The following is a 25,222-nucleotide window of genomic DNA, read 5'->3' as shown; positions in this document are numbered from 1 at the left end:
CCAGATCAGGCCGGTCCTGGAACCCTAGGCCTAACGTAGATCACAGCCCAGATCAGACCCAGTGCTGCTCAAGGTAAGCTACAGTGCTACGGTTAGCTGTGTGTGTAGCTTCTGTGGTAGGAAGAAGTAGGAAGAGCTATTGCCTTTGTGTGTGTGTGTGCTTGTGTGTGTGTTTGTGTGTGTGTGTGTGTGTGTGTGTGTGTGTGTGTTTGTGTGTGTGTTTGTGTGGATGGATGGACTGAAACCAACCATCTCCACCAAGTATTAAAGCATGAGACCATAACTGAGTAGGAAAACAAGCTAGGCTCCAAGTTAAGGAGCACAAGGAAGCTACACGCTAAGTAGTATGAGCTAGGATAGGCTAACGGCTAGCTGAGCGCTGAGACCTAGTCCTGGCTGCAGACCGTAGAGGACACTTGTTGGATCTCCAGGAAAGCTCCTTTCTTCTCTGATAATCCCAGGCTTACAGGGTGGTTCTGGCCTCAGGTTACCATGACGATGCTGTCTGTTGGTCCTCAGCATTACCTCAGGGCAGCAGGTCTTAACGAGCAGGTTAACGAGCTCTGGGATCTACATTATAAAGGCAGGCTAATGGCCTGTGTTGGCTCATTAAAGTTCTGCTGGAGCTACAGCTCATAGCCTGCCGTTGGCATGTTGCTATGCAACCCTGTGATGAGAGGAGGTGACATCACATGGAGACGCCCAGCTTGGGGTACAGAACCCGGTCAGGAAACATAGCGCTGTTCTCAAGATGGAGGCTTACACTGAGCAGGTGAACCAAAGGCTGGTGGTTTGTGATTGGTCAATGAGGTACCAAACAGTTGAACCACGGAATGGTGGTTTGTGATTGGTCATTGAGGTACCAAACAGTTGAACCACGGAATGGTGGTTTTTTGACTGGTCAATGAGGAACCAAACAGTTAAACCATGGAATGGTGGTTTGTGATTGGTCACTGAGGTACCTGCGGAGGATAACACAGTTTCATTCCATCCTCTTGTGTGTGTTTGTGTGTGCATGTGTGTGTGTGTGAGTGTGTGTCTGTTTTCTGTGTGTGTTTGAAATGGACTGAAGCCAGAGTGAGAGAACAAGAGAGGGGAGAGAAAGGAGAGCTAGGTGAAGATACTGGAGAGAAGGAGACACAGAGATCGATTAGTGAAACATGAGGAAACAGCTGCATTGAGAGAGAGAGAGAGATATTGAGACAAGGGGAGAGAGGGGGAGAGAGGGGGAGAGAGAGATATTGAAGCAAGGGGAGAGTGAGATAGATTGGGAGAAAGGGGGAGAGAGTGGGAGAGGGGAAGAGAGGGAGAAAGACGCAGAGAGGGGGAGAGAGAGGAGAGAGATGCAGAGAGAGAAGGGGAGAGGGGGAGAGAGAGAGAGGGACAGAGAGATGCAGAGAGAGAAGGGGAGAGGGGGAGAGAGATGCAGAGAGAGAAGGGGAGAGGGGGAGAGAGATGCGGGGAGAGAGAGAGAGGGACAGAGAGATGCAGAGAGAAAGTGAGAAAGGGAGAAAGACACAGAGGGAGAGAAAAGGAGGGAGAGACGCAGAGAGGGAGAGGGGGAGAGAGATGTAGAGAGAGAAGAAGAGAGGGAGAAAGGTAGAGTGTCAGAGGAAAGAGCAGAGGGGAAGATGAGAAGTGAAATCAAAGGCATTAGAAGGCGAGTGGGAGGAGCCTGTTGGGTGGGTGGGGCTTAGCATTACTCACTCCCCCGAGGAGAGACGGGGAGAGAGAGAGCAAGAGAGAGAGAGAGAGAGAGAGAGAGAGAGAGAGAGAGGCAGACGCTAGAAGGCTGTGCTGCAGTCAGGCTGAGCAGCTCTCTTGAGCTGAGCTCTGTGTGGCTGCTGTCTGCGTGTGTGCGCTGTGTCGTTAGTGTGCGCTCTATTCATTGTTCTCTGTGTGTTGTGTGTGTGTGTCTGTGTCTGAGGTGTGTGTGTGTTTGTGTGTGTGCGCTGTGTGTGTGCGTTGTGTTTCTGTGTGTGTGTGTTTGTGTGCCTTGTGTGTATCGTCCGCTGCTGCTCGTGATCTTTTGCTCCAACTCTGCGCTCCGTCGTCAACCCTCAGTCGCTCCTCGCTCCGTCGTCCCGCTGCCCCCGTACCCCCCCTCCCCCGGACCCCTGACCCGGGTCCCGGGATGGCGGACAGCGTACCCCTGGGGCGCCGGCGCTTCTCCACGTGCGGCGGGACCACGGGCGCCCTGCACCCCAGCGGACGCAAACTGATCCGCAACGCGTCCTTCGGAGGATACAACCAGCTGTCACCCCTCTCCCTTCCAGGTGGGTGAGACGGGGAGACAGGGGGGGGAGAGATGGGAGGTCTGGGCCGCGTGAGGCTGAAGTCTTCAGGTAGAGCGGGCGGGATGGCCCGTGTTCCAGGGGTCCCTGAGCAAGGCACCTCACCCTGACTGCTCCCGAAGAGCTGGCTGTCGCCTCGCAAGGTTGACTCCGCCGTCGCTGTGTGAATGTGTGCATGAATGGGTGAACGTTAGGCAGTGTTGTTAAGCGCTTTGAGTGGCCACTGGTTAGAAAAGCGCATTTTGTCATTTAGTGTGTAGTGGCTACGCGATGACCTCTGTTCCATAGGCTGGGCCTCTGTACCTGAGTGGTGTGATGTCTTAGTGAGGTGGTGCTTTGTTGGGATGGTGTTTGAGTGGGGTGGTTTTTGGGTGGGGTTGGGCTTGCGTGGGGCGGTGTCTCAGTGGGGTGGTGTTTGAGTGTTCTTTGAGTTGGGTGGAGTTTGAGTGGGGTGGAGTTTGAGTGGGGTGGAGTTTGGGTGGGGCTGTGTTTGGGTGGGGTGGCGTTTGGGTGGTGTGGCGTTGAGTGGTGTGCTGCCCGCTAATCTCCCAGATGTCATGTCTATGAGGTGGCTAGACTTCATAAAGTTCATCATGGTTTAGTGCCAGGGGGAGAGGGGGGGTGAGGGAGAGAGGGAGAGAGGGGGGGAGAGGGGTAAAGAAAGAGAGTATGTTCCCTCTTTTCTATGTGTCTGTGTGTTTAGTACTTTAAATATTCTATATTCTGTACACACAGTATGTCTGCACATACATGCAATACTCAAGTGCCTCATAGTATCTGTTCATTATTGTAATCTTTCATCTCCAAACACCTGACTCCATGGAGGCTGCGGTGGTGTATCGTACGTCGGTCTTACGTTTGTCGTATGTTTGTTGACGCTTGTTTTTAGTTTGTCATACGTTTGTCTTATGTTTGTCTTACGTTTCCTTACGTTTGTCTTATGTTTGTCTTACGTTTCCTTACGTTTGTCGTATGTTTTGTCGTACGTTTGTCATATGTTTGTCGTATGTGTTGTGTATCGTCCGTTTGTCATACGTTTTTCATGCGTTTTTGTACGTTTGTGGTACATTTGTTGTACGTTACGTTTGCTCGATGTTTAGGTAGAGTTGACTCCTTTATAATCATCAGGACTCCAAGCACACTGGCTCTGTAGGGGCCATCAGGGTTCTGATAGTCCTGGACCCCCTGCAGCCTAAAGATAAAGACCAACAGACTCAGTAGTGATGGAAGGAGGTGGAGAGGATGAAGGCTCCAGGCTCCAGTCTTATCTCTGCTCCTCTGGTGTCCACAAGACCTTCTCACATCCCTTCTCTCTCTCTCTCTCTCTCATCTCTTGTGTTGCCCGTCTCTCGTATCTCTCATCTCTCGTCTCTCTCTCTCTCGTCTCTCTATCTCTAGTCTCTCTCTCTCATCTCGCTCTCTCTCTCTCTCTCTCTCTCTCTCTCTCTCTCTCTCTCTCTCTCACACCTCTCTCTCCTCTCTAGCTCTAGCTTTACTCACTCTAACCAGTAGTAACCAGTCAGAAACACAATCTCACAGATTATCTTTGTTATTCTACCAAGATGCAGATATACTCTATTTACACACACTATACATACACACACACAGACACACACAGACAAACACATACACACACACACAGACACACACAGACAGACACATACACACACACACACACACAAACACACACACACACACACACACACACACACACACACACACACACACAGTGTGTCAGCTAGCAGCACACTAGCGCCCGGCCTGCCTGCTGTCTGACTCACTTCCTGTTCCTCTTCATTCTCTCCTCTCTCCGCCTGTTGATCCTTGGCGCTGATGTCGCCGTCCGGTGCAACCATGGCAACCGGTAGTTCCACAGGTGGCTTCCTGCCGCCGCGCGGTTGTCATTGCGCCCCCCGTGAAGCAGAGCCCCCCCCCCCCTTGGAGCAGACAACCCCCCCCACCCCCTCTCCCCCCCGCGGAGCAGCGGTTGTGTCAGTCCCTCCTCTCAGACCATTAGCTGGGCCTCAGACCACTAGAAACCCACCTGCTGTCTGGTCCATGTGACCAGGCCTGACCTAGAGGTCAGAGTTCAACGAGTGTTGGGTCCGTGCCTCTCTGTAGAACATCTGCCCTGTGAGCACGGCCCTAAATATAATCCTCCTACATGCACTGAGTCCTGATAATCCTGAACACTTAGCATTGTTGTCTGAGTGCTCACCTCCCAGAGCACTCCCTGTCTGTCCCAGGATGCTAAATAAGGCGTGGCCCGATTAAACCTTGTTACTTTACTCCTCTGCCTGGCTGTGGCTGTGAGAGGTTTTCCTCCTCCGTCATGCCGGGACATTTCCCCCCCCCCCCCCCCCCCCCCACACGTACCGGTCTCTAGAGAGGGGGAGCTCAAAGCAGGATGAGGAGGAGAGAGGAGGGCCTTCAGCCTGCTGCTCTTCAAGCTGCTGCTCCTCTTGGGCTGCAATGATCCTTCTGTACTTCATCATCCATCCTTTGTCCAAACGCAACTGACTATAATATTAATTATTATATAATTATTAACACGGAAACTAGCAGGTAGGGGTCAGGGGTCATCTGGCTGTAGGAGGCATACAGGTTGAGGTTCTGCTGGTTTAACCCCTGTTCCCAGTGTTGATTCTTGTTCTGCTGGTTTAACCTCTGTTCCCAGTGTTGATACTGGTTCTGCTGGTTTAACCCCTGATCCCAGTGTAGATCTGTATGTCTCAGTCGAATCAGGGGTTTGTTTGGCAGTGCAAGGACTGTTTCCATAGCAGCATCAACATGCTGATGGTTTTGAGTTCTTCTCTCCCAGTATCAGGGGAATCCTGTACTTTATGTTTTTGGTTCGATTCTTTGTGTTGTTTGAAACATTTTGTGACACTTTAAAGTGCGTTGTCTTAAGATGTGTTAACATATATAAATACATGTTGTCTTCATATTTATTTTGTTCCTAGAGTTGACTTTGTCTTCTTGTCTTGCGGTTGCGTTGTTCAGAGCGTTTATGTTGATGTCTTGATAGTTTGTGTTGCTGTGTTTGTTGTTTACTGTATATTGTTGTGTTGTGTGGACATTGTGTAGGTCTCTACGTCGCCTACAGGGTTCTGAATAATAAATGCCTCCCCTACGAGGGAAACCCCACCCCCCCACATCCCCTCCTCTCCCCCACAATCCTCCCCTCTGGTCCACGGGCTGCTGTTGCCAGGCAACAGAGGTGATGACCAGCCTTCCTGGGATACAGAGTACCCCGTCCTTTAGTCCTCCTCCTCATCCTCCTCCTGCTCCCTCTCCTCCTCCTCTTCCTCTCCTCCTCCTCCCCCCAGCCCTCCTCCTACTCCTCCTCCTCCTCCTTCTACTCCTCCTCCTCCTCCACTTTCTCCTCCTCCTCCTCCTCCTCCCCCCAGCCCCCCTCCGCCTCCTACTCCTCCCTCCTCCTCCTCCATCACCCGGCTCCAAGCTCCCCTCGGCGACGAGGTGGTGATTATCTTATCGTCTTGTTATCAAATTCCTAGTTTAGTGGTTAGGAGCTAGGATACTAGGCTTGTGATTAGGAGATTAGTGGTTAGGAGGCTAGGATGCTAGTCTCGTGGTTAGGAGGTTAGTGGTTAGGAGGCTAGGATGCGCTATTAAAGGCTAATGTAAGTCACTTGATGATGAACAGAACCCTCATTCATGACCATACAGACGGTGTTTACGTCTGCAGCCTACAGCTGTGTTGACCTCCTGTTGTCATAACTCCTGCTGGGGCTTCCTGTTGACCTTTAGCCTGCTGGGGTCACCTGCGGCTCAGGTTAGCTCAGGTGTGCGGTGCTGCTAACCGCTACATCATTGTGGTTCTCGTGTTTTGTTCTGGATGCTAACTTTAGCCCTTTGCAGTGGAGAAGCTACATGTAGCGCTTGGTACAGTTGGTTCATATTTCACCCTCTAACATTCACCCTGAGAAAGGACATTAGACTGGGGCTCCCTCTCCCGCTCTCTCTCTCTCTCTCTCTCTCTCTCTTTCTCTGATCTGCAGTATCCATTAATGGGTGCAGTGACACACACTGTGCTGCTCTCTATAGTCCCTGTATATCTGTGTACGTCCTGAGGTGTGTAGGTGTTTGTGTGTTGTGTGTCATGTGTATTGTGTGTGTTCTGTTGCAGGGTTTGAGCGGGGAAAAGAGGATCTGCTGCCACTGCCTCTGAAAGACGACTCGTCTCAGTCCATCTCAAAGAGCAAGGTACCAACCCCGTCAAGTTACCATGGCAACATGCCCTGTCACGTTACCGTAGTAACGACCACCATTGCATTACCGTGGTAACAACCCGTCTAACGCTACCTTGGTAACAAGCCCATCATATTACCGTGGTAACAAGCCCATCACGTTCCTGTGGTAAGAACCTCCATCACATTACCGTTGTAACAGCCCTGTCACGTTTCCGTGGTAACAACCCCAACCCATTACCGTGGTAACAAGCCCATCACATTTCCGTAAAAACAAGCCCAGCACATCAAGCGCATCACATTACCGTGGTAACAAGCCCATCACATTACCGTGGTAACACCCCACATCTTGCTCATGAGTACCTACCAGCAACACATGCTGCCTGTCCAATACAGTGTTCTGCTGCCCCCTGCTGGCACCACCTGGTCTGGTGTTCTGCTGCCCCCTGCTGTTACCACCTGGTCTGGTCCCGCTCCTCCATTCATAAACACTCCAGCCTCTCTTCCCGGGAGCCGGCGGTGGTAGAGCGAGGTAGAGGGTGACTGTGTTCTCTCTCTCTCTCCAGTCTGAGACCAAGCTGTACAATGGATCTGATAAGGACGTGTCCTCCTCCGGCGGCCGTCTGACCAAGAAGGAGTCCCTCAAGGTGAGGAGCTCAGGAATCCAGGGACCCTGGGAACTAACCTGTGACTATGGTATTGGTAACCGTAGCAGCTAAGAGGGGACTTGATATTGTTGAAACGAAACTTTGACTTTTTCTGAAATGTGTCCAAAGTTGTATTGGTCAGAAAAAAACATACCGTAAAATTTCAATAGCCCGGGCTTTTATTTGTTTCGATCCCCGTACTCAACCGGCACATATTTGGGAAAGGCGTCTATAATGAACAGGCCTTTAATTCCTTTCAAACCAAACTCTTGCCCAGCAAAGATGGGAAATTCTATCAAATCGATTATTTAAACCAGTATGAATATTACCGTACATAGTCTAAATGTTACCAGGCTATCGAATAACATATCAATTACCAATCATTCATTTGATCTAGCTCCGAGAGACAGCGCATCTAGGCCAACCTCATGCATAGAGAGAGATACAGAGCGAGAGAGAGAGAGCCCCGTATCAAAATACTCACTCTCTTTGGATCAACGGAGAAATGTCTTGCTGCTGCTTCTCCAGAGTTTTGTTCAGCAGATTTTGCAACTGACAGCTTGAATTTCAGGTCCTACTTTTTCCTCAGTGGCGCCATGGCATTTGGACGTTCACTTGCTGTTCTGTTACATGTATGCTTCCCCTGTGATCACAAATGTTATTAAATGGTTAAGTTTTGTTAATGGCCCACTGATTCCATCCACTGGCGTAAGTTGGCAATGCTCGGAAATACTGATGTCAGATGTTGTCATGCGGCCCTGGCAAGGCTCTGAGGGTAGAGGGCAGAACACTCACGCTACAATCTTCTTCTTGTTCTTGTTTTTCGGCGGTTGCCATCCAGCTTATTGGTCCGTTATCGCCGACTTCTAGAAAAGCAGACCAGGCGTCGAATTGAGACTTGAATTGAGACTGACGTGTCGCCACACCCGGCATGTTAAAGGGTCTCAGCGTTTAATTGGGAATCGACTTTGAATTGAAGTTTTATGGTAATTAGATTGATCTCTTCCTCTCAGATAGTTGAGCCTGTGTGTGACCTCCTGTGTGTGACCTCTGACCTCCCAGGTGCAGAAGAAGAACTACAGAGAGGAGAAGAAGAGAGCCACCAAGGAGCTGCTGAGCACTATCACAGACCCCTCGGTCATCGTCATGGCGGACTGGCTCAAGGTACCCAGATGACCCCTCAACACACACACATTGACACACAAACACAAACACACAAGGTCCTCACAAACCACATCAGCACATGCAAACACACATAAGCACACAAGGTACTCAAAAACCACATCGACACACAGACACAAACACACACAAACAAACATAAACAAACACACACACACACACACACACACACACACAAGGTCCTCACAAACCACCTCAACAAATAAACACACACACACACTCACACACAAACACACATGGTCCTCACAAACCACCTCCACACACACAGATACCAAGGTCTCCATGAACCCCCTCTACAAACACACACACACACACACAACTTAACCCTGAGGGCTCTGTAGGGTTGATACGGAGTGTGTGTGTGTATTCATCATTGTGTGTGTGTGTGTGTGTGTGTGTGTGTGTGTAGATCCGGGGCACCCTGAAGTCCTGGACCAAGCTGTGGTGTGTGCTGAAGCCGGGGGTCCTGCTCATCTACAAGACCAACAAGAACGGGCAGTGGGTGGGCACCGTGCTGCTGACCGCCTGCCAGCTCATAGAGAGACCCTCCAAGAAGGACGGCTTCTGCTTCAAGCTCTTCCACCCGCTGGAGCAGTCCATCTGGGCCGTCAAGGTAGGGGGGGGAGGACCAGTCCATCTGGGCCGTCAAGGTAGGGGGGGGAAGGACCAGTCCATCTGGGCCGTCAAGGTAGGGGGGGAGGACCAGTCCATCTGGGCCGTCAAGGTTAGGGAGGGGGAGGGGGGAGGGAGGAGGAGCAGTCCATCTGGGCCATCAAGGTGGGGGGGAGAGAGGGAGGGAGGAAGGGGGAGGGAGGGAAGGGAAGGGATGGGGGAGGTTGTTGTTGTTGGAAACAACGCCCAACTCTGGGATCCATCTTATATTTCATTCATTTAATCTTAATGATGTCTCTCTCTCTCTCTCTCTCTCTCCCCTCTCTCTCTCTCTCTCTCCCCCCTCTCTCTCTCCCCTCTCTCTCTCTCTCTCCCCTCTCTCTCTCTTTCCCCTCTCTCTCTCCCTCTCTCTCCCCTCTCTCTCTCTCTCCCCCCTCTCTCTCTCCCCTCTCTCTCTCTCTCTCTCTCCCCTCTCTCTCTCTTTCCCCTCTCTCTCTCCCTCTCTCTCCCCTCTCTCTCTCTCTCTCTCTCTCTCCCCTCTCTCTCACTCTCCCCATCTCTCTCTCTCTCCCCCCTATATCTCTCTTACTCTCTCTCTCTTCAAAAGGTTTAATTGACATGAGATTTTCAAGATATAAAGTAGTTTAATAAAAAACAACAACACTGATCTGATTGTAGTCACTCTCCCCCCCTCCCTCCCTCCCTCCCTCCCCCCAGGGTCCTAAGGGTGAGGCGGTGGGCTCCATCACTCAGCCGCTACCCAGCAGCCACCTCATCTTCCGCGCTGCGTCCGAGTCTGACGGTCTGTCTCACTCTCTCACTGTTTTCAGTCTGTCTCACTCTCTCACTGTCATTATATGTGTGATATAAATTTGGTATATATAACCTGTATATATATATGATATAAATTCGGTTTATATAACCTGTACATATATATGATATATATTCGGTATATATAACCTGTATATATATGTATATATCTAACAGGGCGGTGTTGGATGGATGCTCTTGAGCTGGCTCTGAAGTGCTCCGGTCTGCTGAAGAGGACGATGGTCCGAGATGGAAAGGAGGAGCTGGCCGCAATGGCAACGGGAGGAGAGACCTCCATCAACTTCTACAGCCTACTGCGGGCTCACAACATGCAGGGCTTCCAGTGAGTGACTCAAGAAGGACCTCTGACCTCTACATGACCACTACATGACCCCTTTATGACCCCTCTGACCTCTACATGATCACTCTGACCTCTACGTGACCCCACAACCTCTACATGACCCCTACATGACCCCTATATTAACTCTATATGACCCCTACATGACTTCTTCTACATAACCCCTCCATGAGTTTTATATGACTCCTCCCTGAACCCGTTGACCCCCAGAGGTCAAGCTTCGACAGTTCTAAACATAACCTGACCCGGCGTGACCCCTGACCCCTGACCCCTGCAGGTTCAGCGACGGGGACCAGTTCAAAGACCCCGACCTCTACTCGGACAAGTCGGACCGGGAGGGCGACCCGGAGCACGAGGAGTCGGACCGGGACCACGACCACGACGACTCGGACCCCGAGGAGACGGACAGTGACACGTCGGAGCGCCAGGACGACCTGGACCCCAACGAGACCCTCAGGGAGACCCCGTACATGGAGCAGTCCCACGAGGAGCTGGGGGAGGTAGGCCACGCCCCCTGTGTAATGAGGCCACGCCCCCTGTGTAGTGAGGCCACACCCAGTTCAGGTGTGGTGAGGCTACGCCCCTGTGTATTTAGGCCACTCCCCCTGTGTAGTGAGGCAACAACCAAGATTGGGTGTAGTTAGGCCACACCCAGGAGAAGGTCTCTCAGGTCCACCAGGAGGGGGTCTCAGGTCTCAGGTCCACCAGGACTGGGTCTCAGGTCCACCAGGAGGGGGTCTCAGGTTACCCATAAGGGGTCTCAGGTCCACCAAGAGGGGGTCTCAGGTCCGCCAGGAGGGGGTCTCAGGTCTCAGGTCCACCAGGAAGGGGTCTCAGGTTACCCATAAGGGGTCTCAGGTCCACCAAGAGGGGGTCTCAGGTCCGCCAGGAGGGGGTCTCAGGTCTCAGGTCCACCAGGAAGGGGTCTCAGGTTACCCATGAGGGTCTCAGGTCCACTAAGAGGGGGTCTCAGGTCCACCAAGAGGGGGTCTCAGGTCCACCAGGAGGGGGTCTCAGGTTACCCATGAGGGTCTCAGGTCCACCAAGAGGGGGTCTCAGGTCCGCCAGGAGGGGGTCTCAGGTCTCAGGTCCACCAGGAAGGGGTCTCAGGTTACCCATAAGGGGTCTCAGGTCCACCAAGAGGGGGTCTCAGGTCCGCCAGGATGGGGTCTCAGGTCTCAGGTCCACCAGGAAGGGGTCTCAGGTTACCCATAAGGGGTCTCAGGTCCACTAAGAGGGGGTCTCAGGTCCACCAGGAGGGGGTCTCAGGTCTCAGGTCCACCAGGAGGGGGTCTCAGGTTACCCATGAGGGTCTCAGGTCCACTAAGAGGGGGTCTCAGGTCCACCAAGAGGGGGTCTCAGGTCCACCAGCAGGGGGTCTCAGGTCCACCAAGAGGTGGTCTCAGGTGTGTGCTGGTGTTGCAGGCGGGCGAGGCGGCGCAGACGGAGACGGTCTCGGAGGAGAACAAGTCCCTGATCTGGACCCTGCTGAAGCAGGTCCGGCCGGGCATGGACCTGTCCAAGGTGGTCCTGCCCACCTTCATCCTGGAGCCGCGCTCCTTCCTGGACAAGCTCTCCGACTACTACTACCACGCCGACTTCCTGTCCCAGTATGTATCCACTTCCTGTTAGGTCTGGGGCTGTGCGTCTATCTACAGCTGGTGGAGGAACGCTAGAGAACATGTGACGTACAAAAGAATGCACACGTGTTTATGTACAGTGAAGAGTTACAGTTAACCCGTGAAAACTATTTATTTTTTTTGTATGTTTTTATTTATTGATTTAGTGATATTATTTACAGATGGATGTAATATCACTAAATCAATAAATAAAAATATATTAGGAAGATTTTACATTTACATTTACATTTAGGGCATTTAGCAGACACTTTTATCCAAAGCGACTTACAATAAGTGCATTTGTTACAATAAGTACATTTGTCATAAGAAGTGAAACAATATATCGCTGTCGGTACAGTAAAGATGTTCATAGAACCAAGTGCAAGTATTACAATCGCTAGGCTAACCCATTCCCCGTGTAAAGCAGCGATAGCAGCTACTGTAGATGCTACACAATTAAGTACCTTGAGTAAGTGCAATGTACAAGTGCCAGGACGTACAACATTCAATGGTGGCATTGGTTTCTATGCAGAGTCGAGGTGAACTCTGAACAGGTGAGTTTTGAGTCTTTTGCAGAAGCTGGTGAGCGACTCTGCGATCCTGACATCGGCAGGATTTAATTAAGAGAAGGACACCCTGTGACCTTTGACCTGTGTCCCTGCAGGGCGGCGGTGGAGGAGAACGCCTACAACCGCATGAAGCAGGTGGTCAGGTGGTACATCTCCGGTTTCTACAAGAAACCCAAGGTACGAGGTCACTTCCCCCCACCGCCCAGCCCCCGGCAGGGTCGGGCGGTCCCACTAGGTGATTGACAGGTCCTGAGTGGGTGGTCCTGCTGAGTGATTGACAGGTCCTGAGTGATTGACAAGGTCCTGAGTGGGTGGTCCTGCTGAGTGATTGACAGGTCCTGAGTGATTGACAGTGTCCTGAGTGGTGGTCCTGCTGAGTGATTGACAGGTCCTGAGTGATTGACAGGTCCTGAGTGGTGGTCCTGCTGAGTGATTGACAGGTCCTGAGTGGTGGTTCTGCTGAGTGACTGACAGGTCGTGACTCCTCCCCCAGGGTCTGAAGAAGCCGTACAACCCGATCATCGGAGAGACGTTTCGCTGCATGTGGCTCCACCAGGAGACCAACAGCAAGACCTTCTACATCGCTGAGCAGGTCAGCCCATCAGACCTCGGACCCTCTAGGACTCTCTGAACCCTCTAGAATAGCTAGAACCAGCACTTCTACACTATCAAAGAAAATTTAAGGACCACCCTCATTTCACTCAACTTATTATACCCACCCAACAATATTATTGTCTCTGTGTGTGTGTGTGTGTGTGTGTGTGTGTGTGTGTGTGTGTGTGTGTGTGTGGGTGTGTGTGTGTGTGTGTTTGTATCTGTATGTGTAGGTGTCGCACCACCCTCCTGTCTCTGCGTTCTACGTCAGCAACAGGAAGGATGGTTTCTGCATCAGCGGTAGTATCCTGGCCAAGTCAAAGTTCTATGGTGAATATGAACATAACTTATATTTTCATCATCATGTTAACATTATTACCATCTTCATCATAATGTTGACATTATCAACATCTTCATCATCAGGTTAATATTATCACCATCTTCATCGTTGTTATTATCCGTTGCCTAGGTAACTCCCTGTCGGCCATCTTGGACGGCGAGGCACGCCTGACATTCCTGAATCGTGGGGAGGACTACGTGATGAACATGCCCTACGCCCACTGTAAAGGTCAGAGGTCAAATCACTCGCTCATTTCCTTGATTGGATTTCACTGGTTCAGGATAGTTCTAACTAGTTCTAGCTGGTTTTAATGGGTTGTAACTGCTTTCAACTGTTTCTTACCTGTTTAAACTGGTTCAAACTAGTTGTAACTTGTTGTTACTAATTGGTTGGCTGGTCTGAACTGGTTTTAACTGGTTTTAACCTGTTCTAACCTGTTCTAACTGGTTCCATCCTGTTCTACCCGGTTCTACCAGGTATCCTGTACGGGACCCTGACCCTGGAGCTGGCAGGCCAGATCAACATCAGCTGTGAGAAGACGGGCTACAGCGCCCAGCTGGAGTTCAAACTCAAGGTCTGACCCTCACAACAGGGGGCCCTGTTCTCACACTTCATGTGCTCATGTCCTCATGCCCTCACCCTCTCATGTCCTCACCCTCTCATTTCCTCTCCTCTCCCCAGCCCTTCCTGGGCAGCAGCGACAGTGTGAACCAGATCTCAGGGAAGATCCGCCTGGGGAAGGAGGTGCTGGCGACTCTGGAGGGCCACTGGGTGAGTGACCCGGTGCTGAGGGGTGCTGGACCCTGGGGGTGACATCCCTGAGGGGGGCGGGACCCTGGGGGGGTGGGACCCTGGGTGAGTGACATCACTGAGGGGTGCGGAGCCTGGGGGGTCCTGGTACTGAGGGTCTCTTCTGATGTCCTCCACAGGACAGCGAGGTCTTCATCAATGACAAGAAGACGGGGGCCCTGGAGCCGTTCTGGAACCCCACGCCGGAGCTTAGGCAGAGCCGGCTGACCAGATACACCGTCCCCCCGGAGGACCAGGGGGAGTTCGAGTGTGAGAGGTAACACCTGTCTGTCTGTCTGTCTGTCTGCCTCAACCTGTCTGTCTGCCTGTCTGTCCGTCTATCTGTCTGCCTCTACCTGTCTGTTTGCCTCCATCTTTCTGCCTGTCTGTCTGCCTCTACCTCCCTGCCTGCCTCCAGCCGTCTGTCTGCCTCTACCTGTCTGTCGGCCTCTACATCTCTCTCTCTACCTGTCTTTCTGCATCTACCTGTCTGTTTCTGCCTGTCCATCTTCCTATACCTGTCTGCCTGCCTCCACCTGTCTGTCTACCTCTACCCATCTGTCTCTACCTGTCCGTCTGCCCGTCGATCTGCCTCCACCCGTCTGTCTGCCTCCACGTCCTCCACCTCTCTGACCCTGGTGTCGTCTCTCTCTCTCCAGGCTGTGGCAGCACGTGACGCGGGCGATCAACAACAAGGACCAGACGGAGGCGACCAATGAGAAGTTCATCCTGGAGGAGGCGCAGCGACAGGCGGCGCGGGAGAGGAAGGGGGGCGGGGAGGAGTGGAGCCCCGCCCTCTTTGAACAGGACGCGCTCAGTTTGGAGTGGCACTACCGCTACGCAGAGTAATACACACACACATGCACACGCACACATGTACATATACACTCACACACACAGAGGGCCCTATCTTGCATCCGGCGCAATTGACTTAGTCACTGGCGCATGTGTCGTCGCTAGTTTGCAACTGGCGCAGAGCGTTCTTTTTCCTCCTGCGCCACGCGTCGGTAAATTAGGGAATGATCTTGCGCCCCAAGAGGCGGTTCGGCGAAAGGAGGAGGCGTGTTCTGGCGCAAATGTTCCCTGGTGCTATTTTGCAGTTTCAGAAACCACTTGCGCCACAAACCAGGAAATACCTGGTTTAAAGTCAGAGGCGCGTTGTTCAGATGCTATTTTAAGGGCGCATACATAATGTTGCTTGTGCACCTCGCGCATACACTTTGCTTCTCTCATCTACCTAGCAACACATTCTTGGTCAATTATTTGGGAAGGAACAGCTGATACAGCGGTAATAAGTTGTACTTTTAAATCAACACTGTACAGCAAACACATATGTTCTTGACACAGACATCGTGTACATGCCCATAACTTTGGATTGATGAGTACATTGTTTTACCGCGAGTGAGTGTTTAAAAGAATGAATGAATGCGGGCACGCGTGTGTGTATGTGTAAAAGAATTAATGAATGCGGGCGCGCGTGTGTGCGTCCATCTGTTTAAACACACGCAAACTAAACACGTAACGCATAATACAGTCCATGGCAATGTATATTAACAGGGGACACATGCATATTAGGATCACAAGTCGATAACGTTAATGCATACAATACTGATAAGAAACGATGTTTATAATGTATTGCGTATATCATTAAATAGAACCACAGTCACCGCATATCATATGTTATATCATATAAGTTTTCGTTATTCATTTATTTGAGGACTCAGTATTTCTGAAGTTGTGGAAGAAAACCTTATTCCATGTGTGAATTAGGCCAGATTATTTGCCAAAAACTGAGCCATTTTTTGCGCCGTTAAACTAGCGACATCGCCATAGAACCGCCCACAAAGCTACTTGCTCTTGGCGCTTCTCACTTGCGTTTCAGTTAAAATAGGGCCCACAGTCTCCAAGCGGTTCTGTTAATCGTTTCATGGTCAACACCTCCCCCTAGTGAAGGAGTCCGTCAATACACATCCACACGGCTCGTTACTATTCATTGATGAAATACTGTAACGTCTGAGGAGCAAATATAGAAGATAACCGCTAGGAGGAGAGATACCAGACAAGTGATTCACTCTCTCCATGTCTCCCTCCCTCTCTCTCTTTTCCTGTCTCTCTCTCTCTCTCTCTCTCTCTCTCTCTCTCTTTCTCTCTCTCTCTCTCTATCTCGCTCTCTCTCCCTCCCTCCCTCCCCCTCCTCCTCTCCCCCTCTCCCCTCCCCTCTCCCTCCGCCCTCCCCTCTCTCTCTCTCCCCCCCCCCCCCCCCCCCCCAGTACCCGGCCCTGGGATCTGTTGAACGACCTGATCCAGTTTGAGCAGGATGGTGTGATCCAGACCAAGGTTCGCCACCGGACCCCCATGGTACGTTCAGGAAGTCTTATTAGTCTCAGTAACCCGGCAGCGAGGAGGGACACCTGCAAGTGCCAGGTATGACCCCTGACCCCCCATCACCACCGCTACCGCTGCACCGCGCCTTGTCCTCATCTGACTGTTGCCATGGCTACCGCATCATGACGTCACCCTGTCGCCACGCCTGCCGCATCGTGACGTCGCCCTGTTGCCATGCCTACCGCATCATAACGTCACCCTATTGCCATGCCTACAGCATCACAGTGTTGCCATTTCTACAGCATCATCTTGTCACCTTGTTGCCATGCCTACAGCATCAGAACATCACCCTGTTGCCATGCCTACAGCGCCACAGTGTTGCCATGCCTACAGCATCATGATGTCTTCCTGTTGCCATGCATCATCATTACTGTTTGGCTGCTTCTGTCTCTTCTACCTTCATTTGTCTGGTTTGATATATGGTGCTCGTTACCATGGTGATGCTTGTTAGCTTTGTGATGCTCGTTACCGTGGTGATGCTTGTTAGCCTGGTGATGCTCGTTACCATGGTGATGTTCGTTAGCATGGTGATAATTGCTTGTGATGCTTGGTTGTTGTGATTGTCATTTCATTCTGGTAGCTGCATGCGGTACCCCTTTAACTCTCTCCCTCCCTTCCTCCCTCTCTCCCCCCCCTCCCTCCCTGTCTGTCTCTACCCCTCTCCCTCCCTCTCCCTCCCTCCCTCCCTCCCGCTCTACCCCTCTCCCTCTCTCTCTCCCTCCCTTCCACTCTGTCTCTACCCCTCTCCCTCTCTCTCCCTCCCTTCCACTCTGTCTCTACCCCTCTCCCTGTCTCTAACCCTCTCCCTCCCTCCCTCACGCTCTACCCCTCTCCCTCTCTCTCTCCCTCCCTTCCTCCCTGTCTCTACCCCTCTCCCTCTCTCTCTCCCTCCCTTCCACTCTGTCTCTACCCCTCTCCCTCTCTCTCTCCCTCCCTTCCACTCTGTCTCTACCCCTCTCCCTCTCTCTCTCCCTCCCTTCCACTCTGTCTCTACCCCTCTCCCTCTCTCTCTCCCTCCCTTCCTCCCTGTCTCTACCCCTCTCCCTCTCTCTCCCTCCCTTCCACTCTGTCTCTACCCCTCTCCCTGTCTCTATCCCTCCCTCCCTTTCTATCTCTCCCCGTATCTTTCTCTCTCCCCCTCTGCCTGTCCTTGTCTCTCTCCCCGTCCCTCTCCCCCCCGGTCTCCTAGGTAACGGGAGCAAAGAGGAAACAGAGTGACAAGGTGAAGAGTCGTGAGAGAGGCTGTTCGTCTCCTGAGGCCGATGGCCGCGACTCCTCCGGCAGCGAGCGTCAGTACACAAACACACACACCTAACACACAAACCTTAACACACATACTACATACACACCTAACACACACACCTTAACACACAAACCTTAACACACATACTACATACACACTTAACACACATACTACATACACACCTAACACACACACCTAACACACACCTTAACACACATACTACATACACACCTAACACACACACCTAACACACACCTTAACACACATACTACATACACACCTAACACACACACCTTAACACGCATACTACATACACACCTAACACACACCTTAACACACATACTACATACACACCTAACACACACACCTAACACACAAACATTAACACACATACTACATACACACCTAACACACACACCTAACACACAAACATTAACACACATACTACATACACACCTAACACACACACCTAACACACAAACATTAACACACATACTACATACACACCTAACACACACACCTAACACACACACCTCCTCAGACAGTAAGCATCACTCAACACACACCTTAACTTACACGATAGATACACTCTATCTCTATATACATATATATATGTGTATATTTCTACTTTATCTTTGGTTTCTCAGGACTGAAGACCAAGACCAGTGGGAGGCTGAAGAAAAGGACCGACCTGACTGAGGTCCTCAGTGCCATCGACGCCATCAAACGCACCCAGGACGACATCAACAGGTCAGAGGGGAGGGGTTGGCTAAACCTGACATCAACAGGTCAGAGGGGAGGGGTTGGCTAAACCTGACATCAACAGGTCAGCGGGGGGGGAGGGGTTAGCTAATCCTGACATCAACAGGTCGCGGGGGGGAGGGGTTAGCTAAACCTGACATCATAAGGGGGAGGGGTTAGCTCATCCTGACATCAACACGTCAGCGGGGGGGGGGGGGGGGGGGGGTTAGTTATCAACAGGTCGGGGGGGGGGTTAGGTAAACCTGACATCAACAGGGGGAGGGGTTAGCTAATCCTGACATCAACAGGGGGAGGGGTTAGCTAATCCTGACATCAACAGGGGGAGGGGTTAGCTAATCCTGACATCAACAGGGGGAGGGGTTAGCTAATCCTGACATCAACAGGGGGAGGGGTTAGCTAATCCTGACATCAACAGGGGGAGGGGTTAGCTAATCCTGACATCAACAGGGGGAGGGGTTAGCTAATCCTGACATCAACAGGTCCTGGAGGCTTTTTAGAAAAAGATGACCCCAACCCCTACATCTGCTAAAGACTCAATGTGTGTCTGGCTGTTTGTGTATGTTTGCGTCTGTGTGTGTGTGTGTGTGTGTGTGTGTTTGTGTGTCTATATGTGTGTGTGTGTATGTGTGTGTATGTGTGTTTGTGTGCGTAGGAGCGTCAGCGCGCTGCGGGGCCGGACAGGAAGTCGCAGCGTGTCGGACGGAGCCTCCTTCCTCCAGCAGAGAGATTACGTCATTATCATCGTCCTAGTCCTCTTTCAGGTCCTCATCAACTTCCTGTTCAAGTAAAAGCCCTGCCGGAGAGAACACACACACACGCACACACACACACACACACACACACACACACACACACCAGACTTGTGTAGCATTCAATCCATCTCTCTGTCTCTAAGAACTTGCACCACTGCCCCCCCCGCCCCCGAGGACGAAGCCACGCCTCTAAAGAAGCGCTCCCAACCAAGACTTTTTTATCATCTGGAAAGTTCCCAACATTTCAAGAATGGAGAATGTTACCGTGATACTGTACTGCTGCCTGTGTGAGGGTGAGGGTGTGTGGGTGTGTGTGTGCGGGAGTGCATGGGATGTGTGTGTGCGTGCGCGTGTGCTTGCGTGCCTGTGTGCGTATGTGTGTGTGTGAGAGAGCAGTTACCATGGCCCCCTGGTGGCGCTGAGCGGCCCTGCATCCGGGGGGGGCCGTTTCAACACTCCAGACGCTCTGGTCTCTCCCTGCCAGCTCTGGCCTCTCCCTGCCAGCTCTGGCCTCTCCAGGAGGATCTCACCAGGGACCGGGACTTTTAATGTTATTTTGTAATACTTGTGACTATTTAAGATATTTGTATCATGTGTGTGGACCTCCTGGGAGGAGGAGCTGGGAGGAGGAGGACGAGGTCCCGGGAGGTGGAGTTCTCCTCCGGTATGAGGAGGAGGTCCTTGGAGGTGGGAGGTCTCCTCCTGGGAACATGGGAACGAGTTTCTCTTCTTGTTTCCCTCTCGTTTCCGGCTCTTCGTTGAGCCGTCGGCACAAATGCACTGGAAGCTTCCGCCGGTAGCTCGTAGCGTTAGCATGTAGCCGCTAGGTGGTGTTAGCAGGCAGGGTGTGCATTTTCAGCACTCTTCGTTTGATGAGGGAAGGATAGTCTAGGGGCTCCAAGCCGAATGGTGCTGAAAGATGACCCCTGACCCCAAGCTGTAGGCCTCCTTGAGCCAGATGACCCCTGACCCCTATCTGGGGGCCTCCTAGAGCCAGATGACCCCTCACCCCTACCTGTTTCCTAATGACGTGTATCTGAACTCACTGTTAGTCTCTCTGGACACAAGTGTCTGCTGAATGCTAGACAGTAATTGGAGGAATCGCCCTACATTAAGACACAACGTGAAATGATGAGAAGATGCGATGAGAACGATGAGAGAGTGTTGCCATAGAGACACAGATGTTGTGAGGGTTTGTTCCAGTGCATTTGTGCCTTGAAGGTGTGTTTGAATAACATTCCCTGTAATATTCTTAGTAGATCTTAGCTGGAACCTTTTTCTAACCAATACCATCACCAATCAAAATCATTCCAAAAATGACGTGCATGTAGGCAGCGGCCAATCGCAGCATAGTATATGCGTGAGTCACGCCCACTGTGTAGATAATATGAAGGGGCCGTCTCACCTGTTGTGTTCTGATTGGACCAGACCCTCTGTGTACATGCCAGTATCATGCACCCAGTGTCTTGTATTATTGGCTTTGCTAGCGCACCTGTCCTAGCTCACCTGTCCTAGCTTCCCTGTCCTAGCTCACCTGTCCTTACTCACCTGTCCTAGCTCACCTGTCCTAGCTCACCCATCCTAGCTCACCTGTCCTTGCCATACTGAAGACAGACACCAGGGCGGGCTTGTGTAACTACAGACCAATCACTTGGGTTGCCACAGTCTTCTGATTGGTGGAGCCCTCATGTGGCAACACAGCCTCCTGCACTCCGAGTCCAGCCGTGCTTCATGTCTCAGTGTGTCCCAAGAGCCGTCGGAGCCGATCCGTGTGTCTGCACCATAGAATGTAGAGATCAGAGGAATCACCTGTGCCTTGTAGGAGGAGGGGGAGGGAGGGGGAGGGAGGGGTGAGGTCAGGGCGGAGGTCAGGTGGGAGTGGTCAGTTACAACTTCACACTAGACGTCTTCAGTGAGTGTGCTGCCCTCTAAGTTTAAAAGTGAAGGCACCTTGGGATTCTTCATTACACCTGTACTTTGGTTCACCTGTACTGGGGTTCACCTGTACAGTGGATCACCTGTAGGTTCACCTGTACTGTGGCTCACCTGTAGGTGAATCACCTCCAACTCACTCGCAACACAATCATCAAAACGCTGAATAAATAACTAAACGGCCGACTCCATCTGCATCTCCACACGCACAGATCCACTCCAGTCTGTATAACAGTACTAATACTGCCACTGTAGTATACATACTACCACTACTATACTAGTACTATACCTGTACTGATATCAACCCTGCTTACTAATGCAGGGTCCCCCTAGGAGGTAAACACACAGAGTACCATGACTCCCACTATACCCAGTACTCACAGTGCAGTATACTGATGGCGAGTACACACTCCTACAGGAACCAGTCAGTAGTGTCAGTATGTGCCACATGATGCCTTAGAGAAGAGCCCTCATTGGCTCAATATATCCTGACCCCACCCACTGTTGTCAAAGTGACACAAACACAGGCTCCGAAAGTTGCTACAGAGGGAGGGAGTGAGAGAGAGAGAGAGAAGAGAGAGGGAGAGAGAGAGAGAGGGAGGATGAGAGGATTGTACCTCTCGCTCTTCAATCGATCCTTTCTTCTTCACCTCATCTGTTTTTGTGTCTCTTTTTCTTTCTCTCTCACTCTTTCTCTGTATTCTGTTTAGCTTTGTTTTTTATCTGGCTATATTTTACGCTTTTTGTCTTTGCTTTTCTAATGTTAATATTTTGTTGGTTTTAACTTCGTGTTTGTCATGTGACTGGCTTGGACACACGTCTTTCAAACTCAGCAATATGATGATTTCACGGCGACTGTAAAGCGATAAAGTTTCACCAAATAAAAGAAATGTGGGCCGTCCCACTGCTTTGGTTCTGAACCCTGATTGGTTGGTTTGGGTGTCGGTCATTGTGTCCTGAGTCTGAATTCATTCATGTTCACATTATTTAAACACATTGGATCATTAGAAAGAACCTTAAATTGTACAAACTTAAATTAATTATTTGTTGTTAACGTGATGAGTCCAGCACAGCGACCCGACAGGTTAGCGTCATGACGTCTCACGGCCGCTAGAAGGGAGCTGTGCTGAACTGACGCCTCACGGCCGCTAGAGGCGGCGCTTTGGCGTCATGACACCCCACGACCGCTAGAGGGGGCGCTGTGCCACGTGTCTCAACCACGGAGCCACCCGCTGATCTCCCTGCGTCATCCGCACGCTCTGAGGTCCTGTTCGCTGATTGGCTTAGTGAGGACCAACCATAACGAAGGGTCACTACTAAACAAGAAGATGTCATCCAGCAGGTCTAGTCGTCCTTAAAGTTGTGCGTGCAGAACCACAAAGCATAGAGCAGGACTGTATTCCTCAGTATACTGTCCTTTCAGTGTGTGTGTGTGTGTGCGTGTGCGTGTGTGTGTGTTTGCTGGCTCATCAGTATAGGTCACTAGATTACCAGAGAGATAGATCTATGGATAATAAAAGTGCTGTTGAGGGCTTCTCTCTTTCACACACGGATCAGACCAGCTTTCACTCACTGTATACATACATACACACACACACACGTAGTCTGCACACACACACACACAGACACAAACACAAACTATATATATATAAGCTGTACATACGGAATACAGTACACATATAAGCCTTTATCTCCCTCTCTATCTCTTTGTCTCTCCCTCCGTCAGTGTATACATCTATACACACATATATATAAATATATATATATATATAGATATACACATATAAGCCTTTCTCTCTTTGTGTGTGTCTCTCTCTCCCCCTGTCTGTCTCCCTCTCTCTCTCCCTCTCAGTCTGTGTCCCTCCCTCCCTCTCATCTCCTTTTGCCTCCTCTTGTCGCCTCCTCTCCAACCCCTCTCCTCTCTCCTCTCCTCTTCTTTGCTGTTGCCATGGTGATCCATCTCCGAGGTAACTTGCGGGGACCAGATAATCAGCCACCTCCCTTTCCCCGACCCAAATCCGTCTCCGCGCGGCCCCCTCGACGCAGAGGAAGGTTTGAGGGTCTTGTCTGAATGTACTTCACTGGAGAGCAGAAGGCTGTGGTGTGGGTTCAGGGTGTAGGGCTCCCACCTCCCAGCTGAAAGGTTCTGGGTTCGATGTCCTGAGCCTACCTTATTCTCCAGAGCAGGACGACCCCTAATTCATTGGTCCTCATGGTGACTGAGGGTCTGGGACACAGACCAGCTTTCACGGCACGCTTTGGAGAAAACCAAAAAAACGAATATGAGTTATTGCAATGAATAATGAATAGCAATGGATAGATGGTAAAGTTGAACGGTGTAGGGGCTGCTGATGGAGGTAGGGTGTTGGGGGCCGATGGAGGGGCTGGTGATGGAGGGGGGAGGGGCTGCTGATGGAGGTGGGTGTAGCAGGTTGTTGGAGGGGGAGGTGATGGAGGTGGGTGTAGCGTGGTGATGGAGGGGGGAGGGGTTGGTGATGGAGGTGGGTGTAGCAGGTTGTTGGAGGGGGAGGTGATGGAGGTGGGTGTAGCGTGGTGATGGAGGGGGGAGGGGTTGGTGAAGGAGGGGGGGGTGATGGGGGTGGGGTGTAGCGGGGTGATGGAGGGGGAGGGGTGGTGACGGAGGGGGACGGGTGATGGAGGTAGGGTGTAGCGGTGACGTGTCCCGTCGGTATGCAGCAGGATTACCGCTCCCCAGGACCGGCCCGCCGGCCAGAACAAAGAGGAGCGCCGACGCGGAGCTTCCTCTGATCCCGGGGGATCAGCGGGATCAGCCGTCAGTCAGGGCCATCAGGACCCCCCCGGGGCCATCAGTACCCCCGCTGGGGCCACGTGATACACAACATTGCATACATAACATAACATACATGATACAAAACTGTAGGCCCAAGAGATGAAGTCATTTATCTACAGATCCCTCCCCTCTCCGCCTTCGACCTCTCCTCTGCTGACCTCTCCTCTCCTGTCCTCTCCTCTCCTCTCCTCACCTCTCCTTTCCTTTCCTCTCTTCTTCTCTTTCCTCTCCTCGTCTCCTCTCCTCTCTCTTCCATCCCTCTCTTCATCTCCTCTCCTCCCCTCCTCTTCTCCTCTCCTTTCTTCTCCTCTCTCCTCATGTAGGTCACATGTCCGGACCTTTGTGTCTGTCAGTTTGCGGTCCGCCCTGTTAAAGTATTCATGCTCTCTTTAAGAAAAGACACCATCACTGATTCTCTCTCTTTCCCTCTCTCACAATTATTCCTTGGATTGTGTGTTTGTGTGTGTGTGTGCGTGTCTGTCTGTGTGCGGGTGTCTGCCTGTATGCATACGTGTGTGTGTGTGTGTCTGTGTGTGTGTGATAGTGTATCTGTCTGTCCATCTGTCTGTCTGTCTGTCTGTCTGTATGTATGTGTGTGTGCCGGGTCACCTGACCACCTTACCACAGGTCACCTGACCAGCTGGTCAGCAGGTCACCTGACGAGCCCCTAGCAGGGGGGCAGAACACTAAGAAGAGCATCAGTCTGCTGCAGCGTCATGATGTCAGAACTCACTAGTGACATCACAGAAGCTGAGGACCTCCTCCGTGTGTGTGGCTGTGTGTGTTGGCATGTTGGTGTGCATGTGCGTGTGTGTGTGTGTGTGTGTATGTGTGTGTAGGTTATTTATATCCCAAGTCTTTAAAGGCCACCATGCTGTTTGTTGCTAAGAGACAATCGGTTCCCTGGCAACGGAGACACCAGGTGACATAGCGAGGAGTACTCACTCCTCCACCCTCGGGAGGCGGTCTGGGCCTCAGAGGTCAGCACCCGGAGGTGGGGGTGCTTTTCTGGAGCACAGGGGTGGGAGGGGCCTCCTCAGGGGTGGGAGGGGCCTCTCAGGGGTGGGAGGGGCCCCTCAGCAGTCGGAGCCCCCCCCCCCCCCCCCCCAGCCCCTCGGGGGCCACATGCGCCCATAGGGCCCCAGAGCAAGAGGCCCCCCCTGCTAAACGTCTTCCAGGATGCTGAGTGGAGACGATGTCTTGGTTATTCTGGGAAGAGGTGAGTGTCACCAGAGGATGAGACCTGCTCTGCTGCCGCGGCTCCCTTCATTCACCAACAGGACATTAAATATAGCCTTCAGGACACACCTGATA

The 25,222-nt window shown here is 51.7% G+C and overlaps 1 protein-coding gene across 2 annotated transcripts in view; it reads left to right on the top strand.

Moving 5' to 3' along the window:
- osbpl8 (oxysterol binding protein-like 8) overlaps positions 1–20,973 on the top strand; it is a 32,679-nt gene extending 11,706 nt beyond the window's left edge. Inside the window, exons 5-24 of one of the 2 annotated variants that reach the window (XM_079735043.1) lie at positions 6,445–6,521; positions 7,072–7,152; positions 8,215–8,316; positions 8,741–8,944; positions 9,661–9,745; positions 9,931–10,096; positions 10,389–10,611; positions 11,537–11,721; positions 12,395–12,476; positions 12,793–12,891; positions 13,127–13,223; positions 13,363–13,461; positions 13,710–13,807; positions 13,915–14,004; positions 14,163–14,299; positions 14,682–14,867; positions 16,293–16,380; positions 17,597–17,696; positions 18,298–18,400; positions 19,065–20,973. In XM_079735043.1, the coding sequence (XP_079591169.1) occupies positions 6,445–6,521; positions 7,072–7,152; positions 8,215–8,316; positions 8,741–8,944; positions 9,661–9,745; positions 9,931–10,096; positions 10,389–10,611; positions 11,537–11,721; positions 12,395–12,476; positions 12,793–12,891; positions 13,127–13,223; positions 13,363–13,461; positions 13,710–13,807; positions 13,915–14,004; positions 14,163–14,299; positions 14,682–14,867; positions 16,293–16,380; positions 17,597–17,696; positions 18,298–18,400; positions 19,065–19,200 (2,438 nt within the window). In that variant the 3' untranslated portion in view covers positions 19,201–20,973. Of the gene's footprint in view, positions 1–6,444; positions 6,522–7,071; positions 7,153–8,214; positions 8,317–8,740; positions 8,945–9,660; positions 9,746–9,930; positions 10,097–10,388; positions 10,612–11,536; positions 11,722–12,394; positions 12,477–12,792; positions 12,892–13,126; positions 13,224–13,362; positions 13,462–13,709; positions 13,808–13,914; positions 14,005–14,162; positions 14,300–14,681; positions 14,868–16,292; positions 16,447–17,596; positions 17,697–18,297; positions 18,401–19,064 lie in introns of both variants that reach the window. The other variant, XM_079735042.1, reaches the window with a different exon arrangement.
- The last annotated feature ends 4,249 nt before the right edge of the window (positions 20,974–25,222 follow it).

This window comes from Pollachius pollachius, assembly GCF_949987615.1.
Source record: "Pollachius pollachius genome assembly, chromosome: 4".
NCBI classification, from domain to species: Eukaryota; Metazoa; Chordata; class Actinopteri; order Gadiformes; family Gadidae; genus Pollachius; species Pollachius pollachius.
The sequence above is the reverse complement of the archived record's forward strand: the minus strand, read 5'-3'. Positions and strand labels throughout refer to the sequence as shown.